General features: G+C 46.1%; 1 protein-coding gene across 1 annotated transcript; it reads left to right on the top strand.

Moving 5' to 3' along the window:
• On the top strand, positions 1-20,502 carry LOC122936293 (gastrula zinc finger protein XlCGF57.1-like). The gene is made up of 3 exons (XM_044292432.1): positions 1-54; positions 138-261; positions 17,567-20,502. Exons 1-3 carry the CDS (start codon positions 31-33, stop codon positions 18,934-18,936), a joined length of 1,518 nt encoding a protein of 505 aa, XP_044148367.1. The 5' UTR covers positions 1-30; the 3' UTR covers positions 18,937-20,502.
• The last annotated feature ends 5,064 nt before the right edge of the window (positions 20,503-25,566 follow it).

The raw sequence follows: 25,566 nt of genomic DNA, 5'->3' as shown, positions 1-25,566 counted from the left end.
GAGCAGAAGATCCTAGAACTCACCCACAAGATGATGGAGCTGCTGACTGGAGAGGTGACACTGCTGGGAATGCTGGGAAATTCTCCAGTAACAGCACTGGAGGGGTCTGGGTGATGACGGTGTCATTGTGTTGTCAGGTTCCTGTAAGGTGTCAGGATGTTGCGGTCTATTTCTCCATGGAGGAGTGGGAGTACGTGGAAGGACACCAGGATCTATACAAGGAGGCCATGATGGAGGCTCCCCGGCCTCTGACATCACCAGGTAAGAAGAGAGGAGGTGAGAAGAGGCCGTGTTAGAGCCTCAGTCCGGTCATGTGCAGTGTGTACACGCGTGTAATGACATGTGATGTAGGAGGAGCTCCACATGTTATCTACCTCTGATGGAAGGCTCAGACGTGGTGTGAACACATCCTTATTCCATAGTCACTTTACAGTAGTCCTCCGCCCTTCGTGTCTGGGATCCTCTAGTCACTCCACAAGCAGAGAAGACACAAGGTGCTATGTGTAACTGGAGGAGAAGGTGGGATCACCGGGCTCTCCTCTCTCCTCCTCCAGTCTGTGGTCCTGTCAGAGCGGACATGTGTCTTCTAGCAGTAGATGTACGGCCCGGAGTGTTCAGGCTGCGGAGGCTCCACAATATGTCATGGGCTCTGTTTTCTCTTACTCTGAGGATCTGCTCCAGGCTACATAGGAGTGGGGTGACATGGGGGGTGCAGATGAATCGGGCAGCCTGAGGGGGTGACAGACGTCCCTGATCAGCGGCCGATCCCTGAGCTCCACACACACGTTCCTCGCTTTACTGTACTGCTGCATTAGGGTGTGTTCACACACGGCAGGTTTGTTGTAGAGGTTTCCGCTCCTGAAAGCCGTCCCATATATGTGAATGTGGATGTTCCTGCAGCAGGGGATGGATATAGCGGTGGAGGCCGTCAGACCGGCCTAGTTAGTTGATCCTGGATGCCTGTTATGTTAAACAGCTTTCATCCACCTGCAGGGACTGGGATTGGACATAACTCTGATCCTGGCTGTTTACCCCCTCAGATGCTGTGGTCAGTAACAACTGCAGTATCTGAGCAGTATCATGGAGAGAATCGTCTCCTTTTGTCCCTGACACCCACTTTGTGCAATGTGATTGCAGGGCGTTCATCAGTTGTCACGGCCCCTGGGGGCCGACTGAAGGATCCCAGAGCCCGGCTATCTTGCAGGTCCTATTCCTCTGGCAGGGTGCAGTTGGATGTCAGTAGCATCACTGCACAGAACTATTGCAGTCTAAAGTATTTTAGTACAAGTGATTTTTCTTTACGTCCCCATTGGTGGGGGGGGGGGGGTGACAAAGGTAAAATGATAAAGTGGTCTGAGGTCTAACACGTCAGTCTCCAGAGTCCGCCGCTGTCTGTACATGAGGAATAACACCGCTTCTGGATATTATAGGATTTTTAGCAGTTTTTACCTCAGCTGTCTCTGTCTGTAATTCTCTGCTGTCTCTGTCTGTAATTCTCTGCTGTCTCTGTCTGTAATTCTCTGCTGTCTCTCTGTCTGTAATTCTCTGCTGTCTCTGTCTGTAATTCTCTGCTGTCTCTGTCTGTAATTCTCAGCTGTCTCTGTCTGTAATTCTCAGCTGTCTCTGTCTGTAATTCCCGGCTGTCTCTGTCTGTAATTCTCGGCTGTCTCTGTCTGTAATTCCCGGCTGTCTCTGTCTGTAATTCCCGGCTGTCTCTGTCTGTAATTCCCGGCTGTCTCTGTCTGTAATTCTCGGCTGTCTCTGTCTGTAATTCTCGGCTGTCTCTGTCTGTAATTCTCAGCTGTCTCTGTCTGTAATTCTCAGCTGTCTCTGTCTGTAATTCTCAGCTGTCTCTGTCTGTAATTCTCAGCTGTCTCTGTCTGTCTGTAATTCTCTGCTGTCTCTGTCTGTCTGTAATTCTCTGCTGTCTCTGTCTGTCTGTAATTCTCTGCTGTCTCTGTCTGTCTGTAATTCTCTGCTGTCTCTGTCTGTAATTCTCTGCTGTCTCTGTCTGTAATTCTCTGCTGTCTCTGTCTGTAATTCTCTGCTGTCTCTGTCTGTAATTCTTGGCTGTCTCTGTCTGTCTGTAATTCTCTGCTGTCTCTGTCTGTCTGTAATTCTCGGTCTGTCTCTGTCTGTAATTCTCTGCTGTCTCTGTCTGTAATTCTCTGCTGTCTCTGTCTGTAATTCTTGGCTGTCTCTGTCTGTCTGTAATTCTCTGCTGTCTCTGTCTGTCTGTAATTCTCGGTCTGTCTCTGTCTGTCTGTAATTCTCTGCTGTCTCTGTCTGTAATTCTCTGCTGTCTCTCTGTCTGTAATTCTTGGCTGTCTCTGTCTGTAATTCTCTGCTGTCTCTGAGGTGCTGGGTGGAGAGGAGCTGCTGTCATGTCTGCCCATAGACTGCACATGGAGACAGGAGCTTCTGCTCCGCTGTCTCTGTATCCCACCGCCATAGGCAGCAGTAGTAATGGAGGACACTATACAGGACTCTGGGCAGGTCACATGTGATTCCGGCAGTGACGGGGCAGTAATGTCTCTTTACAGGGGGAGATTATCAGGAAGTCAGATTCCTATGAATACTTCCAATGCTTTCTGTAAAGGAGCCGCCATCACCCGATGAACGAGGAAACATTCTTGTTCGTTGGGTAAAATCATTGTTAACATGGCACCTAAGAGTCATCTCTTGTGGGCAGCAGAGCGTCTCGTAGACAGGGACGAGCGATCCCAATATCTGACTGATCCCCATACAGAGCAGAGGATTGCTGCATGGCAGACACACGGACATCACCTACAGACCAACATCAGTCCTTGTGTCTGTCTCTCTGCCCCTTCCTCTCCTTACTGATTGGCAGGGCCAGGCGAGATGACTATGCAGGATCCTGGCCCTGTGAACCTAGAAGGAGAGTGAGGAACTGGCAGAGGAAGCCGGAGGTACAGAGGTGCACAGAGTGGCTTGGACCGCCCTCGGTGCACTGAACTGGGTGTTTGCATGTGGGTTAGAGTAGTTGTCCCCACGGGCCACTTTCATGTAAGACATGTTTCCCATGGAGCGGGGGTGGGGGGAATCGCGTGCATAATAAAACACAATAAAGTGCGTATTACAGAATCAGTGGCCAAGATTACTAATGATACCACTATATAGAGGCCACATCTTACCGCTCCACCATCACCACAGCCATGTGGCTCCCAGTCACTAATGATCCCGTTTAGGCCCCACTCAGTGACTTACAGGCGATGTCTCCTTGGCTGGGGTCGTTCAGTCTCCTTATTTTCCTCAGTCCTGCACAGATCTGATGACGTCGGCTTCTGCCTAAATGGACGCACAGAACTCCCCTATTTACTAACTATGCCCCCACTCAGTAGTGCTATTTACTAACTATGCCCCCACTCAGTAGTGCTATTTACTAACTATGCCCCCACTCAGTAGTGGTATTTACTAACTATGCCCCCACTCAGTAGTGGTATTTACTAACTATGCCCCCACTCAGTAGTGGTATTTACTAACTATGCCCCCACTCAGTAGTGGTATTTACAAACTATGCCCCCACTCAGTAGTGGTATTTACTAACTATGCCCCCACTCAGTAGTGGTATTTACTAACTATGCCCCCACTCAGTAGCAATAATGCCCCTCTTGTAGTGCACTCTTCACATATGATGTCCCCCGATAGTGCCATCTGTACATATATGTAAAGAGGGCACTACTATGGGACATTATAACGCCCCCCTCTCCCCAGTAGTGGTCTCTTTACATATAGTGCCCCCCCAGTAGTGAAATCTTTACTTATAGTGCTCCCCCAGTAGTGGCCTCTTTACATATAGTGCTCCCCCAGTAGTGGCCTCTTTACATATACTGCTCCCCCAGTAGTGGCCTCTTTACATATAGTGCTCCCCCAGTAGTGGCCTCTTTACATATAGTGCTCCCCCAGTAGTGGCCTCTTTACATATAGTGCTCCCCCAGTAGTGGCCTCTTTACATATAGTGCTCCCCCAGTAGTGGCCTCTTTACATATAGTGCTCCCCCTTTAGTGGCCTCTTTACATATAGCGCTCCCCCAGTAGTGGCCTCTTTCCATATACTGCTCCCCCAGTAGTGGCCTCTTTACATATAATGCTCCCCCAGTAGTGGCCTCTTTACATATAGTGCTCCCCCAGTAGTGGCCTCTATACATATAGTGCTCCCCCAGTAGTGGCCTCTTTACATATAGTGCTCCCCCAGTAGTGATCTCTTTACATATAGCGCTCCCCCAGTAGTGGCCTCTTTACATATAGTGCTCCCCAGTAGTGATCTCTTTACATATAGTGCTCCCCCAGTAGTGATCTCTCTACATATAGTGCCCCCCCTAGTAGTGGCCTCTTTACATATAGTGCTCCCCCAGTAGTGATCTCTCTACATATAGTGCCCCCCCTAGTAGTGGCCTCTTTACATATAGTGACCCCGAGTAGTGGCCTCTTTACATATAGTGCTCCCCCAGTAGTGGTCTCTTTACATATAGTGCTCCCCCAGTAGTGGTCTCTTTACATATAGTGCTCCCCCAGTACTGATCTCTTTACATATAGTGCCCCCCCCTAGTAGTGGCCTCTTTACATATAGTGCCCCCCCCTAGTAGTGTCCTCTTTACATATAGTGCTCCCCCAGTAGTGGCCTCTTTACATATAGTGCCCCCCCTAGTAGTGTCCTCTTTACATATAGTGCCCCCCCTAGTAGTGTCCTCTTTACATATAGTGCTCCCCCAGTAGTGGCCTCTTTACATATAGTGCTCCCCCAGTAGTGGCCTCTTTACATATAGTGCTCCCCCAGTAGTGGTCTCTTTACATATAGTGCTCCCCCAGTAGTGGCCTCTTTACATATAGTGCTCCCCCAGTAGTGGCCTCTTTACATATAGTGCTCCCCCAGTAGTGGCCTCTTTACATATAGTGCTCCCCCAGTAGTGGCCTCTTTACATATAGTGCTCCCCCAGTAGTGGCCTCTTTACATATAGTGCTCCCCCAGTAGTGGTCTCTTTACATATAGTGCTCCCCAGTAGTGGCCTCTTTACATATAGCGCTCCCCCAGTAGTGGTCTCTTTACATATAATGCTCCCCCAGTAGTGGTCTCTTTACATATAGCGCTCCCCCAGTAGTGGTCTCTTTACATATAATGCTCCCCCAGTAGTGGTCTCTTTACATATAGCGCTCCCCCAGTAGTGGTCTCTTTACATATAATGCTCCCCCAGTAGTGGCCTCTTTACATATAGTGCTCCCCCAGTAGTGGCCTCTTTACATATAGCGCTCCCCCAGTAGTGGCCTCTTTCCATATAGTGCCCCCCCAGTAGTGGCCTCTTTACATATAGTGCTCCCCCAGTAGTGGCCTCTTTCCATATAGTGCCCCCCAGTAGTGGCCTCTTTACATATAGCGCTCCCCCAGTAGTGGTCTCTTTACATATAATGCTCCCCCAGTAGTGGCCTCTTTACATATAGCGCTCCCCCAGTAGTGGCCTCTTTACATATAGCGCTCCCCCAGTAGTGGTTTCTTTCCATATAGTGCTCCCCCAGTAGTGGCCTCTTTCCATATAGTGCTCCCCCAGTAGTGGTTTCTTTCCATATAGTGCTCCCCCAGTAGTGGTCTCTTTACATATAGTGCTCCCCCAGTAGTGATCTCTTTACATATAGTGCCCCCCCCTAGTAGTGGCCTCTTTACATATAGTGCCCCCCCCCTAGTAGTGTCCTCTTTACATATAGTGCTACATAGTGCCTCCCCCTAGTAGTGGCCTCTTTACATATAGTGCCCCCCCTAGTAGTGTCCTCTTTACATATAGTGCCCCCCCTAGTAGTGGCCTCTTTACATATAGTGCTCCCCCAGTAGTGGCCTCTATACATATAGTGCTCCCCCAGTAGTGGCCTCTTTACATATAGTGCTCCCCCAGTAGTGGTCTCTTTACATATAGTGCTCCCCCAGTAGTGGCCTCTTTACATATAGTGCTCCCCCAGTAGTGGCCTCTTTACATATAGTGCTCCCCCAGTAGTGGCCTCTTTACCTATAGTGCCCCCCAGTAGTGGTCTCTTTACATATAGTGCTCCCCCAGTAGTGGCCTCTTTACATAGTGCTCCCCCAGTAGTGGCCTCTTTACTATAGTGCTCCCCCAGTAGTGGCCTCTTTCCATATAGTGCCCCCCCAGTAGTGGCCTCTTTACATATAGCGCTCCCCCAGTAGTGGTCTCTTTACATATAATGCTCCCCCAGTAGTGGTCTCTTTACATATAGCGCTCCCCCAGTAGTGGTCTCTTTACATATAATGCTCCCCCAGTAGTGGTCTCTTTACATATAGCGCTCCCCCAGTAGTGGTCTCTTTACATATAATGCTCCCCCAGTAGTGGCCTCTTTACATATAGTGCTCCCCCAGTAGTGGCCTCTTTACATATAGCGCTCCCCCAGTAGTGGCCTCTTTCCATATAGTGCCCCCCCAGTAGTGGCCTCTTTACATATAGTGCTCCCCCAGTAGTGGCCTCTTTCCATATAGCGCCCCCCCAGTAGTGGCCTCTTTACATATAGCGCTCCCCCAGTAGTGGTCTCTTTACATATAATGCTCCCCCAGTAGTGGCCTCTTTACATATAGCGCTCCCCCAGTAGTGGCCTCTTTACATATAGCGCTCCCCCAGTAGTGGTTTCTTTCCATATAGTGCTCCCCCAGTAGTGGCCTCTTTCCATATAGTGCTCCCCCAGTAGTGGTTTCTTTCCATATAGTGCTCCCCCAGTAGTGGCCTCTTTACATATAGTGCTCCCCCAGTAGTGGCCTCTTTACATATAGTGCTCCCCCAGTAGTGGTTTCTTTCCATATAGTGCTCCCCCAGTAGTGGTTTCTTTCCATATAGTGCTCCCCCAGTAGTGGTTTCTTTCCATATAGTGCTCCCCCAGTAGTGGTTTCTTTCCATATAGTGCTCCCCCAGTAGTGGTTTCTTTCCATATAGTGCTCCCCCAGTAGTGGTCTCTTTACATATAGTGCCCCCACCCAGTAGTGGCCTCTTTACATATAGTGCTCCCCCAGTAGTGGTCTCTTTACATATAATGCTCCTCCAGTAGTGGTCTCTTTACATATAGCGCTCCCCCAGTAGTGGTCTCTTTACATATAGCGCTCCCCCAGTAGTGGTCTCTTTACATATAGTGCCCCCCCCCCAGTAGTGGCCTCTTTACATATAGCGCTCCCCCAGTAGTGGTCTCTTTACATATAGTGCCCCCCCCCCAGTAGTGGCCTCTTTACATATAGCGCTCCCCCAGTAGTGGTCTCTTTACATATAGCGCTCCCCCAGTAGTGGTCTCTTTACATATAGCGCTCCCCCAGTAGTGGTCTCTTTACATATAATGCTCCCCCAGTAGTGGTCTCTTTACATATAGCGCTCCCCCAGTAGTGGTCTCTTTACATATAGCGCTCCCCCAGTAGTGGTCTCTTTACATATAGTGCTCCCCAGTAGTGGTCTCTTTACATATAGCGCTCCCCCAGTAGTGGTCTCTTTACATATAGCGCTCCCCCAGTAGTGGTCTCTTTACATATAGCGCTCCCCCAGTAGTGGTCTCTTTACATATAGCGCTCCCCCAGTAGTGGTCTCTTTACATATAGTGGTCTCTTTACATATAATGCTCCCCCAGTAGTGGCCTCTTTACATATAGAGCTCCCCCAGTAGTGGCCTCTTTACATATAGCGCTCCCCCAGTAGTGGTTTCTTTCCATATAGTGCTCCCCCAGTAGTGGCCTCTTTCCATATAGTGCTCCCCCAGTAGTGGTTTCTTTCCATATAGTGCTCCCCCAGTAGTGGCCTCTTTACATATAGTGCTCCCCCAGTAGTGATCTCTTTACATATAGTGCCCCCCCCTAGTAGTGGCCTCTTTACATATAGTGCCCCCCCCTAGTAGTGTCCTCTTTACATATAGTGCTCCCCCAGTAGTGGCCTCTTTACATATAGTGCCCCCCCTAGTAGTGTCCTCTTTACATATAGTGCCCCCCCTAGTAGTGTCCTCTTTACATATAGTGCTCCCCCAGTAGTGGCCTCTATACATATAGTGCTCCCCCAGTAGTGGCCTCTTTACATATAGTGCTCCCCCAGTAGTGGTCTCTTTACATATAGTGCTCCCCCAGTAGTGGCCTCTTTACATATAGTGCTCCCCCAGTAGTGGCCTCTTTACATATAGTGCTCCCCCAGTAGTGGCCTCTTTACATATAGTGCTCCCCCATTAGTGGCCTCTTTACATATAGTGCTCCCCCAGTAGTGGCCTCTTTACATATAGTGCTCCCCCAGTAGTGGTCTCTTTACATATAGTGCTCCCCAGTAGTGGCCTCTTTACATATAGCGCTCCCCCAGTAGTGGTCTCTTTACATATAATGCTCCCCCAGTAGTGGTCTCTTTACATATAGCGCTCCCCCAGTAGTGGTCTCTTTACATATAATGCTCCCCCAGTAGTGGTCTCTTTACATATAGCGCTCCCCCAGTAGTGGTCTCTTTACATATAATGCTCCCCCAGTAGTGGCCTCTTTACATATAGTGCTCCCCCAGTAGTGGCCTCTTTACATATAGCGCTCCCCCAGTAGTGGCCTCTTTCCATATAGTGCCCCCCCAGTAGTGGCCTCTTTACATATAGTGCTCCCCCAGTAGTGGCCTCTTTCCATATAGTGCCCCCCCAGTAGTGGCCTCTTTACATATAGCGCTCCCCCAGTAGTGGTCTCTTTACATATAATGCTCCCCCAGTAGTGGCCTCTTTACATATAGTGCTCCCCCAGTAGTGGCCTCTTTACATATAGCGCTCCCCCAGTAGTGGTTTCTTTCCATATAGTGCTCCCCCAGTAGTGGCCTCTTTCCATATAGTGCTCCCCCAGTAGTGGTTTCTTTCCATATAGTGCTCCCCCAGTAGTGGTCTCTTTACATATAGTGCTCCCCCAGTAGTGATCTCTTTACATATAGTGCCCCCCCCTAGTAGTGGCCTCTTTACATATAGTGCCCCCCCCCTAGTAGTGTCCTCTTTACATATAGTGCTCCCCCAGTAGTGGCCTCTTTACATATAGTGCCCCCCCTAGTAGTGTCCTCTTTACATATAGTGCCCCCCCTAGTAGTGTCCTCTTTACATATAGTGCTCCCCCAGTAGTGGCCTCTATACATATAGTGCTCCCCCAGTAGTGGCCTCTTTACATATAGTGCTCCCCCAGTAGTGGTCTCTTTACATATAGTGCTCCCCCAGTAGTGGCCTCTTTACATATAGTGCTCCCCCAGTAGTGGCCTCTTTACATATAGTGCTCCCCCAGTAGTGGCCTCTTTACATATAGTGCTCCCCCAGTAGTGGCCTCTTTACATATAGTGCTCCCCCAGTAGTGGCCTCTTTACATATAGTGCTCCCCCAGTAGTGGCCTCTTTCCATATAGCGCGCCCCCAGTAGTGGCCTCTTTACATATAGCGCTCCCCCAGTAGTGGTCTCTTTACATATAATGCTCCCCCAGTAGTGGTCTCTTTACATATAGCGCTCCCCCAGTAGTGGTCTCTTTACATATAATGCTCCCCCAGTAGTGGTCTCTTTACATATAGCGCTCCCCCAGTAGTGGTCTCTTTACATATAATGCTCCCCCAGTAGTGGCCTCTTTACATATAGTGCTCCCCCAGTAGTGGCCTCTTTACATATAGCGCTCCCCCAGTAGTGGCCTCTTTCCATATAGTGCCCCCCCAGTAGTGGCCTCTTTACATATAGTGCTCCCCCAGTAGTGGCCTCTTTCCATATAGCGCCCCCCCAGTAGTGGCCTCTTTACATATAGCGCTCCCCCAGTAGTGGTCTCTTTACATATAATGCTCCCCCAGTAGTGGCCTCTTTACATATAGCGCTCCCCCAGTAGTGGCCTCTTTACATACAGTCATGTGAAAAAATTAGGACACCCTTTGAAAGCATGTGGTTTTTTGTAACATTTTTAATAAAAGGTTATTTCATCTCCGTTTCAACAATACAGAGAGATTAAAGTAATCCGACTAAACAAAGAAAACTGAAGAAAAGTCTTTTCAAGATCTTCTGTAAATGTCATTCTACAAAAATGCCTATTCTAACTGAGGAAAAAGATAGGACACCCTTGCCCCTAATAGCAAGTGTTACCTCCTTTGGCTGAAATAACTGCAGTGAGACGGTTCTTGTAGCCATCTACCAGTCTTCGACATCGGTCTGAGGAAATTTTACCCCACTCCTCAATGCAGAACTTTTTCAGCTGTGAGATGTTTGAGGGGTTTCTTGCACGTACAGCCCTTTTCAAGTCACCCCACAGCATCTCAATGGGATTCAAATCTGGACTTTGACTTGGCCATTCCAGGACTCTCCATTTCTTCTTTTTCAGCCAATCTTTGGTTGATTTACTAGTATGTTTTGGGTCATTGTCATGTTGCATGGTCCAGTTCCGCTTCAGCTTTAATTTTCTAACTGATGGTCTCACATGTTCTTCAAGCACCTTCTGATACACAGTAGAATTCATCGTGGATTCTATGATGGTGAGCTGACCAGGTCCTGCTGCAGCAAAGCAGCCCCAAACCATGACACTTCCACCTCCATGCTTCACAGTTGGTATGAGGTTCTTTTCTTGGAATGCTGTGTTTGGTTTACGCCAAACATGTCCTCTGCTGTTGTGTCCAAATAATTCAATTTTGGACTCATCTGTCCAAAGAACATTATTCCAGAAGTCCTGGTCTTTGTCAACTTTATCTGGCAAATGTCAGTCTGGCCTCGATGTTTCTCTTGGAAAGCAAAGGTTTCCTCCTTGCACACCTCCCATGCAAGTTAAACTTGTACAGTCTCTTTCTGATTGTAGAGGCATGTACTTCTACATCAACAGTAGCCAGAGCCTGCTGTAGTTCTCGAGATGACACTTTAGGGTTTTTGGAGACCTCTTTTAGCATCTTGCGGTCTGCTCTTGGGGTGAACTTGCTGGGGCGACCAGTCCTGGGCATGTTGGCAGTTGTTTTGAAAGCCCTCCACTTGTAGACTATCTTCCGGACAGTGGAATGGCTGATTTCAAAATCTTTTGAGATCTTTTTAAATCCCTTCCCAGACTCATAGGCTGCTACAATCTTTTTTCTGAAGTCCTCTGACAGCTCTTTTGCTCTCACCATGGTGCTCACTCTCACTTCAACAGTCAGGAGCACACCAAACTAAATGTCTGAGGTTTAAATAGGGCAAGCCTCATTCAACATGCAGAGTAACGATCTACTAATTATGTGCACCTGGTGTGATATACCTGTGTGAGATCTGAGCCAATTTAAGAGGGAATACATGTGAGGGTGTCCTATCTTTTTCCTCAGTTAGAATAGGCATTTTTGTAGAATGACATTTACAGAAGATCTTGAAAAGACTTTTCTTCAGTTTTCTTTGTTTAGTTGGATTACTTTAATCTCTCTGTATTGTTGAAACGGAGATGAAATAACCTTTTATTAAAAATGTTACAAAAAACCACATGCTTTCAAAGGGTGTCCTAATTTTTTCACATGACTGTATAGCGCTCCCCCAGTAGTGGTTTCTTTCCATATAGTGCTCCCCCAGTAGTGGCCTCTTTCCATATAGTGCTCCCCCAGTCGTGGTTTCTTTCCATATAGTGCTCCCCCAGTAGTGGCCTCTTTACATATAGTGCTCCCCCAGTAGTGGTTTCTTTCCATATAGTGCTCCCCCAGTAGTGGTTTCTTTCCATATAGTGCTCCCCCAGTAGTGGTTTCTTTCCATATAGTGCTCCCCCAGTAGTGGTTTCTTTCCATATAGTGCTCCCCCAGTAGTGGTTTCTTTCCATATAGTGCTCCCCCAGTAGTGGTTTCTTTCCATATAGTGCTCCCCCAGTAGTGGTCTCTTTACATATAGTGCCCCCCACCCAGTAGTGGCCTCTTTACATATAGTGCTCCCCCAGTAGTGGTCTCTTTACATATAATGCTCCTCCAGTAGTGGTCTCTTTACATATAGCGCTCCCCCAGTAGTGGTCTCTTTACATATAGCGCTCCCCCAGTAGTGGTCTCTTTACATATAGTGCCCCCTCCCCAGTAGTGGCCTCTTTACATATAGCGCTCCCCAGTAGTGGTCTCTTTACATATAGTGCCCCCCCCCCAGTAGTGGCCTCTTTACATATAGCGCTCCCCCAGTAGTGGTCTCTTTACATATAATGCTCCCCCAGTAGTGGTCTCTTTACATATAGCGCTCCCCAGTAGTGGTCTCTTTACATATAATGCTCCCCCAGTAGTGGTCTCTTTACCTATAGTGCTCCCCCAGTAGTGGTCTCTTTACATATAGCGCTCCCCCAGTAGTGGTCTCTTTACATATAGTGCTCCCCCAGTAGTGGTCTCTTTACATATAGTGCTCCCCCAGTAGTGGTCTCTTTACATATAGTGCTCCCCCAGTAGTGGTCTCTTTACATATAGCGCTCCCCCAGTAGTGGTCTCTTTACATATAGCGCTCCCCCAGTAGTGGTCTCTTTACATATAGTGGTCTCTTTACATATAATGCTCCCCCAGTAGTGGCCTCTTTACATATAGCGCTCCCCCAGTAGTGGCCTCTTTACATATAGCGCTCCCCCAGTAGTGGTCTCTTTACATATAGTGCTCCCCCAGTAGTGGCCTCTTTCCATATAGCGCTCCCCCAGTAGTGGTTTCTTTCCATATAGTGCTCCCCCAGTAGTGGTTTCTTTCCATATAGCGCTCCCCCAGTAGTGGTCTCTTTACATATAGCGCTCCCCCAGTAGTGGTCTCTTTACATATAGCGCTCCCCCAGTAGTGGTCTCTTTACATATAGCGCTCCCCCAGTAGTGGTCTCTTTACATATAGCGCTCCCCCAGTAGTGGTCTCTTTACATATAGTGGTCTCTTTACATATAATGCTCCCCCAGTAGTGGTCTCTTTACATATAGCGCTCCCCCAGTAGTGGCCTCTTTACATATAGCGCTCCCCCAGTAGTGGTTTCTTTCCATATAGTGCTCCCCCAGTAGTGGCCTCTTTCCATATAGCGCTCCCCCAGTAGTGGTTTCTTTCCATATAGTGCTCCCCAGTAGTGGCCTCTTTCCATATAGTGCTCCCCCAGTAGTGGTTTCTTTCCATATAGTGCTCCCCCAGTAGTGGCCTCTTTACATATAGTGCTCCCCCAGTAGTAGGGTTTCTTTCCATATAGTGCTCCCCCAGTAGTGGTTTCTTTCCATATAGTGCTCCCCCAGTAGTGGTTTCTTTCCATATAGTGCTCCCCAGTAGTGGTTTCTTTCCATATAGTGCTCCCCCAGTATGGTTTCTTTCCATATAGTGCTCCCCCCAGTAGTGGTCTCTTTACATATAGTGCCCCCCACCCAGTAGTGGCCTCTTTACATATAGTGCTCCCCCAGTAGTGGTCTCTTTACATATAATGCTCCTCCAGTTGTGGTCTCTTTACATATAGCGCTCCCCCAGTAGTGGTCTTTTACATATAGCGCTCCCCCAGTAGTGGTCTCTTACATATAGTGCCCCCCCCCCCCAGTAGTGGACTCTTTACATATAGCGCTCCCCCAGTAGTGGTCTCTTTACATATAGTGCCCCCCCCCCAGTAGTGGCCTCTTTACATATAGCGCTCCCCCAGTAGTGGTCCTTTACATATAATGCTCCCCCAGTAGTGGTCTCTTTACATATAGCGCTCCCCCAGTAGTGGTCTCTTTACATATAATGCTCCCCCAGTAGTGGTCTCTTTACATATAGCGCTCCCCCAGTAGTGGTCTCTTTACATATAGCGCTCCCCCAGTAGTGGTCTCTTTACATATAGCGCTCCCCCAGTAGTGGTCTCTTTACATATAGCGCTCCCCCAGTAGTGGTCTCTTTACATATAGCGCTCCCCCAGTAGTGGTCTCTTTACATATAGCGCTCCCCCAGTAGTGGTCTCTTTACATATAGCGCTCCCCCAGTAGTGGTCTCTTTACATATAGTGGTCTCTTTACATATAGTTGTGGCAGGCGCAGCAGTATGAAGTCCCTTTTGCGCTGTGGCATTAGAAGAATTTTGATATCTCTGACCTTTAGTCTAACCAGACTGTCTGTTACTCTGAAATTCCTCTAGCGCCGTTCTATGGAAACAGTAGGTTTAAAGAGCACACCAAATGCTTGAAATAACTTCTTTATTAACTTCAACTTTTCTTCATATATAACACTGCCGCCTCCGCAGCAGATACTCCATGTACATAACACTTGTTGAAAAAATATCACAAAATGGCGGTATGCATAAGATGGTGGCTCAACTGTTCAATCTTGTCATTCAACATAAAATGGTGGATATATTTCTCTCTTGAGTATCTGTACTGTTAAGTTATTTAAGCACTTTATGATCTCTGAGAGGTTTATCTGAGGTCTAACTAATAGTTCACTTGCAATGTGCAGTTTGCAGTAACTATTTGCAGATTGGTTGAGTAGGATCTGGTATGGTTGTATGCAATTTGGATTGCAATATGGAATTTGAATTTGGATGGTGAACTGTGTAGTTTGCAATTGTTTGTATGGTATTTGTAATTTGCAATTGGTGGAACTTTAGGTAAACATACATATGACCAGTTCAGTATACCGTTCTAATCACTATAATAACAGTAACCCCGGTAGTGGCCTCTTTACATATAGTGCCCCCCCCCCCAGTAGCGGCCTCTTTACACATAGTGCGCCCCCCGGTAGTGGCCTCTTTACATATAGTGCCCCCCCCAGTAGTGGCCTCTTTACATAGTAACACACAAACATAGGAACTGTATTAAGGCTATTGGCAGGTCTAGCTGTATAAACACGCAAGCTATATTAGCAACCTAGGACAGGTCTTAGCTGGCCAGCTACAATAGTGCCCCCACCAGTAGTGGCCTCTTTACATATAGTGCCCCTCCAGTAGTGGCCTCTTTACATATAGTGCCCCCCCCCCTCGGTAGTGGCCTCTTTACATATAGTGCCCCTCCAGTAGTGGCCTCTTTACATATAGTGCCCCCCCCTCGGTAGCGGCCTCTTTACATATAGTGCGCCCCCCGGTAGTGGCCTCTTTACATATAGTGCCCCCCCCAGTAGTGGCCTCTTTACATATAGTGCGCCCCCCGGTAGTGGCCTCTTTACATATAGTGCCCCCCCCCCCAGTAGTGGCCTTTTTACATATAGTGCGCCCCCCGGTAGTGGCCTCTTTACATATAGTGCCCCCCCCCCCAGTAGTGGCCTCTTTACATATAGTGCGCCCCCCGGTAGTGGCCTCTTTACATATAGTGGCCCCCCCCCTCGGTAGCGGCCTCTTTACACATAGTGAGCCCCCCGGTAGTGGCCTCTTTACATATAGTGCCCCCCCCCAGTAGTGGCCTCTTTACATATAGTGCGCCCCCCGGTAATGGCCTCTTTACATATAGTGCCCCCCCCCCCCCAGTAGTGGCCTTTTTACATATAGTGCGCCCCCCGGTAGTGGCCTCTTTACATATAGTGCCCCCCCCCCCCCAGTAGTGGCCTTTTTACATATAGTGCGCCCCCCCCCCCCCCAGTAGCGGCCTCTTTACATATAGTGCGCCCCCCCCCCCCAGTAGCGGCCTCTTTACATATAGTGCCCCCCCCTCGGTAGCGGCCTCTTTACATATAGTGCGCCCCCCGGTAGTGGCCTCTTTACATATAGTGCCCCCCCCCAGTAGTGACCTCTTTACATATAAAAACCCTCCAGGGCTGAAAGAGTTAAAGGGGTTGTCTCATCTTAGACAATGGGGTATATCACTAGGATTTTCCCCCATTGTCTTACAGGTGCGGGTCCCACCTCTGGTACCCGCACCTATATAGAGAACGGAGCTCCGCGCATACGCAGCCCCCGCTCCCATTAATTTCTTTGGCGCTGACGGAAATTTTTTCGCTGGCCCCATAGAAAATGTATTGGGGGCGGCTGCGCATGTGCAGTGAGCCCTCCTTCACTTGCGGGGCTCCATTCTCGATATAGGTGCGGGTCCCAGCGGTGGGACCCGCACCTATAAGACAATGGGTGCATATTCTAGCGATATGCCCCCATTGTCCATGATGAGGCAACCCCTTTAAGGTCCAAAATGGGCTGGTCAATAAGAGGTTACGTTATTGCATTAAAGTCACGCCTAACTGGTATTGTGCGGGCAGAGGACTGATTGTCAGAGAAGAGTCCGATTCTCAGATTTCTGAATGTTCTCAGGCCTGGGTTTATGTAATAGAAGTGATCGGTGTAGAGCAGAGTCCTGGACTTTATCATCCATTATAAAGTGCTATACAGAGATTTATAAGGCTGTAGTCACACATGGACATGTGACTGTCATTTTTATATTTTTTTACGTCCATGACCCTTCCGTTTTAAGAACAATGATAGTTTCTGGGGTTATTTTCACGGCAGTTTTTTTTTTTTTTTAGCCACTGAATAACGGATGTAAAAAAATTGAACGTGTTAAAATGTTGTCCATTTTTGAATGACCAACAGCCCTATACAGTTGAAGAGGACCGTTTTTAAGGTCCTTTTCTGAGAAAGGCATCAGTGAAAAAAACATCTGGTAAAAACGTACCTTTTTGCCGTTTTTAATGGAGGTTTTTTTTTTTTTTTAACATCGTGTAAATGTAGCCTAAAGCTGCAGTCACACAGGGAGGTTTTGAGTCAAATGGAATAGGAAATATAAAGGAGTGACTTGTACTTTTCCTTCCTGCTGGATCCACTTATGATTTTGGCTTAAAGTCTACATAAAAAATTGCCTACAGTATGTGTTTCTAGCCTAAGGCCTCATTCACATGACCAAGTCCATATTGCAGTCGACAAACCACGGAGCCACAAAATATGCACTCTGCATGTTCCGCTCTTGCATCACTAGAAATGACTAATCTTGTCTGCAATACATATAAGAATAGCACATATTCTATGATTAGCAGTCTGTGTGCTGTCCGCTGTTTTGCAGACACATAGAAATGAATGGGTCCATCTACAGTCTAACACAGATGCATAATATGGTTGTAAGTCTTAAAGGTATGGACACTTTTGAGGGCGATTTCTTTTATTATTGCACTGAACAAAATTTTTAGCTAAAAGTCATTGTTTCAATGGGTCTTTAGTAAAAATGGTTAACCCTTTTCTCTGTACATCCTTGAGATTCTCTAAAAGCAAGCTCTGTATTTTTACTGTGTTCAATCTGCTCCTTTTCTCTGACTTCCTAAATACTCATTCTAAGGCTCCATTCACACGTCCGCAAAATGGTTCCGCAATTTTGCGGAACGGGTGCAGACCCATTCATTCTCTATGGGGACGGAATGGATGCGGACAGCACACAGTGTTCGGGTCCGCAGCTCCGCTAAAGATAGAACATGTCCTATTCTTGTCCGCAGCTGCAGGCAAGAATAGGCATTTCTATAGAGGTGCCGGGCGGGTGTGTTGTGGACCCGCAATTTGCGGGTCCGCAACACACCACGGACGTGTGAATGGAGCCTAACTTAGTTCTTATCTAAAAATAATAAAGACCAATTTAAAAAATGGTTTTAGCCCAAAATGAGTAAAATTGTATCATAAAAGATTTTCCCCCGAAGGTGTACATAGCCATCAAAGGTATAGAAATACTTTATGGTTTGATGAATCACAAACTCTCTTCTTAATCCTAACAGAAAATCCCAGTAACAACTCTGAAGAAGACTTCATGTTATCACTAGATCTTAAAATAGAAGATGAAGATATCCTGCAGGTCACTGCTGGAGAAAACCTAATTACCTGTAATGTTCATCCAGAACTTCACAGTACAGATCTATTATACAATCCTCCTAATCACGAGGAGCATTCTACTGACCAATCAGAGATTATCACAAATACTGAGCAGAAAGGGGGTAAAAGGTTTCATTGCGGGGAATGTGGAAAAGAGTTTACAAGAAGCTCAAATCTATATACACATAGAAGAATTCACATAGGAGATAAGCCGTATTCTTGTTTAGAATGTGGAAAATGTTTTATATATAAATCTCAACTTGTAAAGCATGAGAGAAGCCACACAGGAGAGAAGCCATATTCCTGTTCAGAATGTGGGAAAGGTTTTATTACTAAAGAGAGCCTCAACGTTCATCAGAGAATTCACACAGGAGAGAAGCCATTTACATGCCCACAATGTGAAAAATGTTTTACAGAGAAATCGGGTCTTGTCAAACATCTGCGACGTCACACAGGAGAGAAGCTGTACTCCTGTTCAGAATGTGGGAAATGGTTTAATACTAAAGATAATCTCAAGGAACATCAGAGAGTTCACACGGGAGAGAGGCCATATTTCTGTTCAACATGTGGGAAACGTTTTATTACCAAAAACAACCTCAAGATTCATCAGAGGCGTCACACAGGAGAGACACCATATACATGTTTGGAATGTGGGAAATGTTTTATTACAAAAGACAGGCTGAAGGTTCATCAGAGAAGTCACACAGGAGAGAAACCATTTATATGTTCAGAATGTGGGAAAAGTTTTACAGAGAAATCAGGTCTTGTCAAACATCTGCGACGCCACACAGGAGAGAAGCCATTCTCCTGTCCAGAATGTGGGAAAGGGTTTATTTCTAAAGATAATCTCAAGGAACATCAGAGAATTCACACAGGAGAGAAGCCATATTCCTGTTCAACATGTGGCAAATGTTTTCTTACCAAAAGCAACCTCAAGATTCATCAGAGAAGTCACACAGGAGAGAAACCATTTACATGTTCTGAATGTGGAAAATGTTATACTACTAAAGACAAACTGAAGGTTCATCAGAGAAGTCACACAGGAGAGAAACCATTTACATGTTCAGAATGTGGGAAATGTTTTACAGAAAAATCAGGTCTTGTCAAGCATCAGCGATGTCACACAGGAGAGAAGCCGTACTCATGTTCAGAATGTGGAAAACAGTTTACACAACACTCAGGTCTTTTTACTCATAGAAGAATTCACACAGGAGTGAAGCCATTTAAAGGTTTAGGGACTTCTGGGGACGGGGCATCGAGCATGGCTTCATTTTAACAGAGCTCTTTTATCAGGTCAAGAAATCAACCATGTATCTCCTCCATCTCAGCCTCAGTAACAACTTGCTCAGTACCTACACTGCAGGCAGAGGCCGGCTGATGAAGTGGGCTCACTGTGTTCACATTCTGAGGTCCATAGGGCAGATCAGAACTGCTGCTGGGTGCCAAACATGGCGCTGCCACTGAAGCCTCCTACTCCCAACAACAGATGCCTTGTGGCCACCCATAACGCACAGCAGTCTCCTATAGTACCACTGACCATGTGACAAAGACTGCAAGACTTGTGAAGATGATGTAACTGATAACCATGGTCCTTAGAGGTTTAGTACATAGAGGCACATTCTTGATAACTGGATAGGACAAAAATGAGAGTAACAAAGGCCTCTTCTAGTCAGAGCACACTCACAGGGCCTGTTCTGGGACTAGTGGTGAGATATGGAGGGGGTACAGAGGGTAAAGGTCACCCACTTACAGTATATTACACTAGTTCAGTAGTACTCTGGATGTCTGTCAACTCTCCAGTTAACCCTTTGTCTCATTAAAGATCCTGAACCTGGCAAACCCTTCTGAAACATGTTGCAAAACAAAATGTCAGCCAGACAAGATACACTAGCTGCACTTGATCCAGTGCCTAATTCCAGACCAGCCTCAATAATGTCGAAACCTGTGAGCAAGAATAAGAAAGATAAATCCAACATGAAGACCACCACAGACCTGTCTCAACAATCGTTTTATGACCCGGCCTCACCTTAAGTGCCCATGGGAGGTGACATAACTTATTCTAAACTATTGCCTCAGTACCAGACAAACAGAAGCCTGACTAGGCACATGCTATCTTGGTGGCTCTTGAAGTATCTAATCTATTGATGTCTATGTTAGATAAGAGGCTAGATATCCTACCTATAACCTCAAATCACAACGAATGGCCAGAAAATAACAAAACTGAAAAACCAAGTCTCCTCCTATAAAATAACGACTTCCACTATGGAATAAGAACTCTCAATGTGTCAGCAGAAGAGGCCTTGGGAGAAGAATTGGAGGACCTTGAGAACCATAACCGCAGAAACAAGCTCGGGTTTGTGGGAATGTCCAAATCTATCCAATAGGACAATCCTATCACTGTCCTAATAGCTGAGCTCCCCACTGCATTGGCTATAGATATGCCCCCAGATCTGTTATCTTTCGAAAGAACTGACAGAATTGGCTCCTAGATCTCGTGATAATGGAGCCCTGCATCCTAGACCAGTTATCGTGAAATAACTTCATTGGGCAGTCATAGAAAATTCTCCAGGCTTATAGAATGAAATTCTCCCTGAAGATCTGAGACATTACAGTGCTGCTTTTTCAAGACTTTTCCATGACTGTCTCAAAAAAGATCTTTTACCCCCATTTGACGCTACTTACCTGACAACACCTTTTGATTTCCAATTCGACTAGACAGCAAAGCTGCATGTGTGGGAGAATGGACAAATGGTGACCTTTGATGAGTCTGCGATGAAGCGCCACCTCTTTCACCTACAACCTGTTGACCTTCTGGCCTGACTCATTATGGGAGGAACCTGATAGTCCGCCAACATGTTTTCATAGATGAAAATAATCAAAATGTTTTTTATTTTTGCATATTAAAAAGATTTCTAATGGACCTCTGTCTCTGAGGACTGGCTCTAAATGTTTGTGGTCAGTTCACTATGTTTTATTGTTAAAGGGGTTGTCTCACTTTAGCAAACGGCATTTATCATGTAGAGAAAGTTAATACAAGACACTTCCTAATGTATTGTGATTCTCCATATTGCCTCCTTTGTTGGATTGATACAATTTTTTATCTCATTATACACTGCACATTGCCAGGGGTTATGGTCACCGCTACACTGCAGATACGAGGTGGCCTAGATGGGAGCTGCTGTGCATGCATCCTTCTGAGTTTGCAGGATGGTCATAACCCCTGAAAATGAGCAGTGAATAATGTGATGGAAATATGACAATCTCAATACCTTAGGAAGTGCCTTGTAATAACTTTGCCTACATGATGAATGCTATTTTCAGTAGTGAGACAACCTCTTTAATGTTTTTCCTATGTCCGCTCCTCTTTAAATTCTATGCAGTAATGCAGGGATTCCTCTACTTTCTGAACACAAGCATACCCCACAAAAAAGAGGCTCTTGCCCAAGTCGACATCACCATACTCAAACCATCAGATAAGTTTGATGGCCACCCTAACACTAGTGACTACACTACACCCACTGGTTTTAAACTTATTTCCTGGAACGTTGCTGGCCTCAATGGTCCTGCTAAATGGGAAAAAAGTCCTAACACATTTAAAATGGTTTAAACTGGACAACATACACTGAAAAATTAGGGTAGGGAGACTCTACAGGATTTGTGGTAACACTGTTAATACTTTTCCAAACCTAGGGGTTTTGCAATTCGTTTAGACCTTCCTTATCTTGCGGAAGATGAGCTGACAGATGCTGGGGGATGATCCGTACTTCTGACCATACGTATTGCTGACGCATCATACACACTCCTAAACATATATTTCCCCCAACCAACAACTATTAACTAGGTCATACACTCACGTAATAGTTGGAGGTGATTTCAGTATCGTTCAATTTCCAGTCCTGGAGAAATGCCACAGTTTCCTCCAGGGATCTGTTGTCTTTAATGGAATCTTCCTCACTTTGTTACCTATGGCATACCATACTAGAAAATATACAGATCTCTCTTCTGCAAATTATAGTTTTATTAGCATTGACTATTTCCCTTACACCCATGACAGCACCCTTGAGGGACCACCTCCATCCAGGGCAGGAAACAGGAAGTTTCTTGGAGAGCTCTTAAGGAGGGCCCCTGCCCCTATACCACAAGTTCCTATTTCCTATCCTATGGATAGGACGATATTTTGTGGACAGCAAGATTTAGGCTGCAAGAGCCTTTTGAAGACACTCTTGACAGGGGTTACCTGGTGCAGCATAAGTTTCCACTAGGAGCCGCCTGCAAAGTCTGGGGTCCTCCTTCTGGGTCCTGGATACATCATCGGGCGGGTGTTCCTGGGCAGTCCCAACATTACTGTGAGGTAATGCTGACATGCCGGATCTTCCTGGCGGTGTTCAAGAAGTCTGGGGCCTTTCTCTGCCTGGGCAACTTACAGGGGTGGGGTGAGAGTTTTGTTCCGCAAGACCTGTGTGCGAACTGGAAGTTGCGCAGCGCAACTTCTGGTATTTGGAACGCACGTGGTGAGCATTCCAGAAGTGGGGGAGGGACTTATCCTACTGAGGCCGCATGGGAGCATCGGCAGGGACCCGACCTAGGGTATTTAAAACCCTTCAGTGCGCGGTCAGAAGGACCCCAGCCAGCCTACAAGCATCAGTGGATCGCTTATGGAAGATGCTCTATTCCTGTCTGCTATAATGGAGGATGAGAGTAGTCAGCGCGCCAACGTTCAGTAGGGTCATGACGACAGACCGGTACTCCTCCTGGGGTAAGGGGGTCAATCCCCAACTTTTATTTTCCTCTGTCAGGTTCTACTAGGGCTTGTTCTCTTATTTTTTTAATTTTAGAGTGTCAAAGAGGGCCCTAGGAAAGCTACCACAAAGACAAAAGGGTGCTGTATGCAAGAAAAAGCTTGCCCCTTCCTGGTCTAAGTTATTATGTCAGCATTGTGTGGATAAGGTGCTAGAAGAGGAATCCCCATCTCTGCTTCAGAGAATCAAGGATATTATTAAATCTGAAGTCACTGATTCAATGAAAATGTTTAAGAAGTGCCTCCCTTCCTCAGCCTCAGGCAAACTGAGTCACTCTACGGTGATATCTGATTCAGATTCTTCAGACTCAGAACGAGCAAGGAGAAATCCTAGAAAGTTCAAACTCGTCTTCGGACGAAGAAACCACAGGTAGACCTTTATTTTCCCCTGAGGATACGGAATCGTGTATTAGAGCCACTATAAAAGTGGGTGAATCTAGAGAACAAAAGTCGGTCCAAGATATAATGTGTGGTGATCTGGGGCACAAAAGATCAAGAGTGTTTCCATTAAATGAAATTTTAATTCAGAAAGAATGGAAAAAACCTGACAAGTAATTTTTTATTCCCAAAAATGTGAAAAGAAAATACCCCTTTGATGAGGCTGAGTCCTCCTGATGGGATAGGCCTCCTAAATTGGATGCCCCAATTACTAAGATCTGCTTTTCAATTTGAAGATCTTGGCACCTTTAAAAGATAGACGAGCAGAAGTTTACCTTAAAAAAGTATGGGAGGCCTCTACCCAGGCATTTAAACCAAATATTGCCACTACTTCTACTGCCAGATCGTTAAAGTTATGGCTACAAGAACTGGAGTCCCATATCCAGAATAAAACCTCCAGAGACCAGTTACTAGCAGTGTTCCCCATCATCCTTAAAGCAGTAGACTTCATCTCTGATGTTTCTGCGGATGAATTTAAATTAAATGCAAGGTCAGAGACCCTATCTAATTCTGCCAGGAGAGCTATTTGGCTTAAAGGGAACCTGTCACCGGGATTTGGGGTATAGAGCTGAGGACATGGGTTGCTAGATAGCCAAGAGCACATCCACAATACCCAGTCCCCATAGCTCTGTGTGCTTTTATTGTGTATAAAAACCGATTTGATAAGTATGCAAATTAACCTGAGATGAGTCAGAGCTTGAAAATATGACTCCTCTGGTCACACAAGTAAGATATGACTCTTTTATGTTAATTTGCATATGTATCAAATCGTTTTTTTACACTTTAAAAGCACACAGAGCTATGGGGATTGGATATTGCGGATGTGCTAGCGGCCATCTAGCAACCCATGTCCCCAGCTTTATACCCAAAATCCCAGTAACAGATTCCCTTTAAGGGATGGTCTGGTGACACAGGTTCAAAGAATAAACTCTGCTCTATTCCGTGCCAGGGAGATTATCTCTTTGGACCGGTCTTGGATGACCATCTAGAGAAGGCCTCTGATAACAAAATGTGGTTTCCAGACCTCCCAAAAGACAACAGCTTTTTCATAGAAATAAAACATTTTTCAATAGAGACAAAAGACAGAATTTTCGACACGAAAACAGAAATAGGAAGAGTAAAGAATTCCTCTTTTTAATTCTCAGTCCACTTCAGGGTCCAAGGGTGGTCAACAATGACGGTTTCTGTCCCGTGGTGGGAAGACTCTCTTTTTTTCTCGGGCTTGGGAAAAAAATCTCATCAAGCCCGTGGATTCTTGGTATTCTGAAAGACGGGTTCCATCTAGAGTTTGTCTCTCCTCCACCGGAAAGATTAAAGATTACAAATATTATGCAAAATTCTACAAGAAACCTAGCACTAAAACCAAGAAATGTTTTCCCTTCTAAAGAAAAAGGTTCTAGTACCTGTTCCGTACTCAGAGAAAGGAAGGGGGTTTTATTCATCCCTTTTTCTTGTACCTAAACCAGAAGGAGCATTCAGAATGATCATAAACCTGAGGGATTTTAATCAGTTCTTAAGATACAAAAAATTCAGAATGGAATCTATACAGTCTGCAATAAAACCTCTATTTAAAGACTGTGTCATGGCCACCATGGATATAAAAGATGCCTATTACCACATCCCAATTCATGCAGATTTTCAAAAATATCTCAGAGGGGCAGTTTCCATGGAAGGACAGGTCCATCATCTACAATACAGATCACTTCCGATTGGAATATCTCAGGCCCCCAGACTCTTTACAAAGTTGATGGCAGAGGTTATGGCCCACATAAGGGAAAGAGACATTTGGTTATTCCTTATTTGGATAATCTTCTAGTGGTGGCAGAATCTGAAAACCTTTTAACCTCTCATCTCCAAGAATGATTGTAAAACTAGAATGGCAGATAAATTGGGGAAATTTTTAGGGCTTATTCTGGACTCAGTAACCCTACGTTGTATCCTTCCTCAGCACAAGATATCCTGATTAAGAGAAGATGTGCGGTCCCTGGTAGCCTTAAAAGATTGAACCATAAGACAGAGATTAGCAGTATTAGGCAGAATGTCCTCCACGTTACCCGCAGTCAATTGGGCCCAGTTTCCCTCCAAAACACTTCAATGGCAGATTCTAAAGGTGTGGTAGGTGGATGCCCTGCTTCCTCTCACCCCTCAGGCGATACAATCCCTAATCTGGTGGCTGGATCTTTCAAATCTGTCTCAGGGCCTCCCGTGGGATCAGTCCAACCGGGTGGGGTGCCTATTGTCAGTGGGGTGTTCGACAGGGGGTATGGAGCTCAATTGAGAGTCAGGACTTCCAGAACATAAGGGAGCTCAGAGCAGTTTTATTTGCCTTAAGAGAATTACTACCCATAATACAAGCAAAGGGAATAAAAATCTTCTCAGACAATGCCACGGTGGTATCCTACCTACAATGTCAAGGAGGGACCAGATCAAAAAATCTTATGTCCTTAGCCGCAGAAATTTTTTCCCTGATTATTTCTTATGTTCCTTTTATCAAAGCCGTGCACTTAAAGGGAACAGAAAACAAAGTGGCAGACTATCTAATCAGAAATGTTCTAGACCAGGAAGAATGGTGTTTAAAAAAGAAGTCTTCAACCAGATAATTCGGCTCTGGGGCCATCCTCAAGTAGACCTGTTCGCAACCAGAGAAAACAAAAAATGCAACCTATTCTT

This window comes from Bufo gargarizans, chromosome 4 (assembly GCF_014858855.1).
Source record: "Bufo gargarizans isolate SCDJY-AF-19 chromosome 4, ASM1485885v1, whole genome shotgun sequence".
NCBI lineage: Eukaryota > Metazoa > Chordata > Amphibia > Anura > Bufonidae > Bufo > Bufo gargarizans.
The sequence above is the reverse complement of the archived record's forward strand: the minus strand, read 5'-3'. Positions and strand labels throughout refer to the sequence as shown.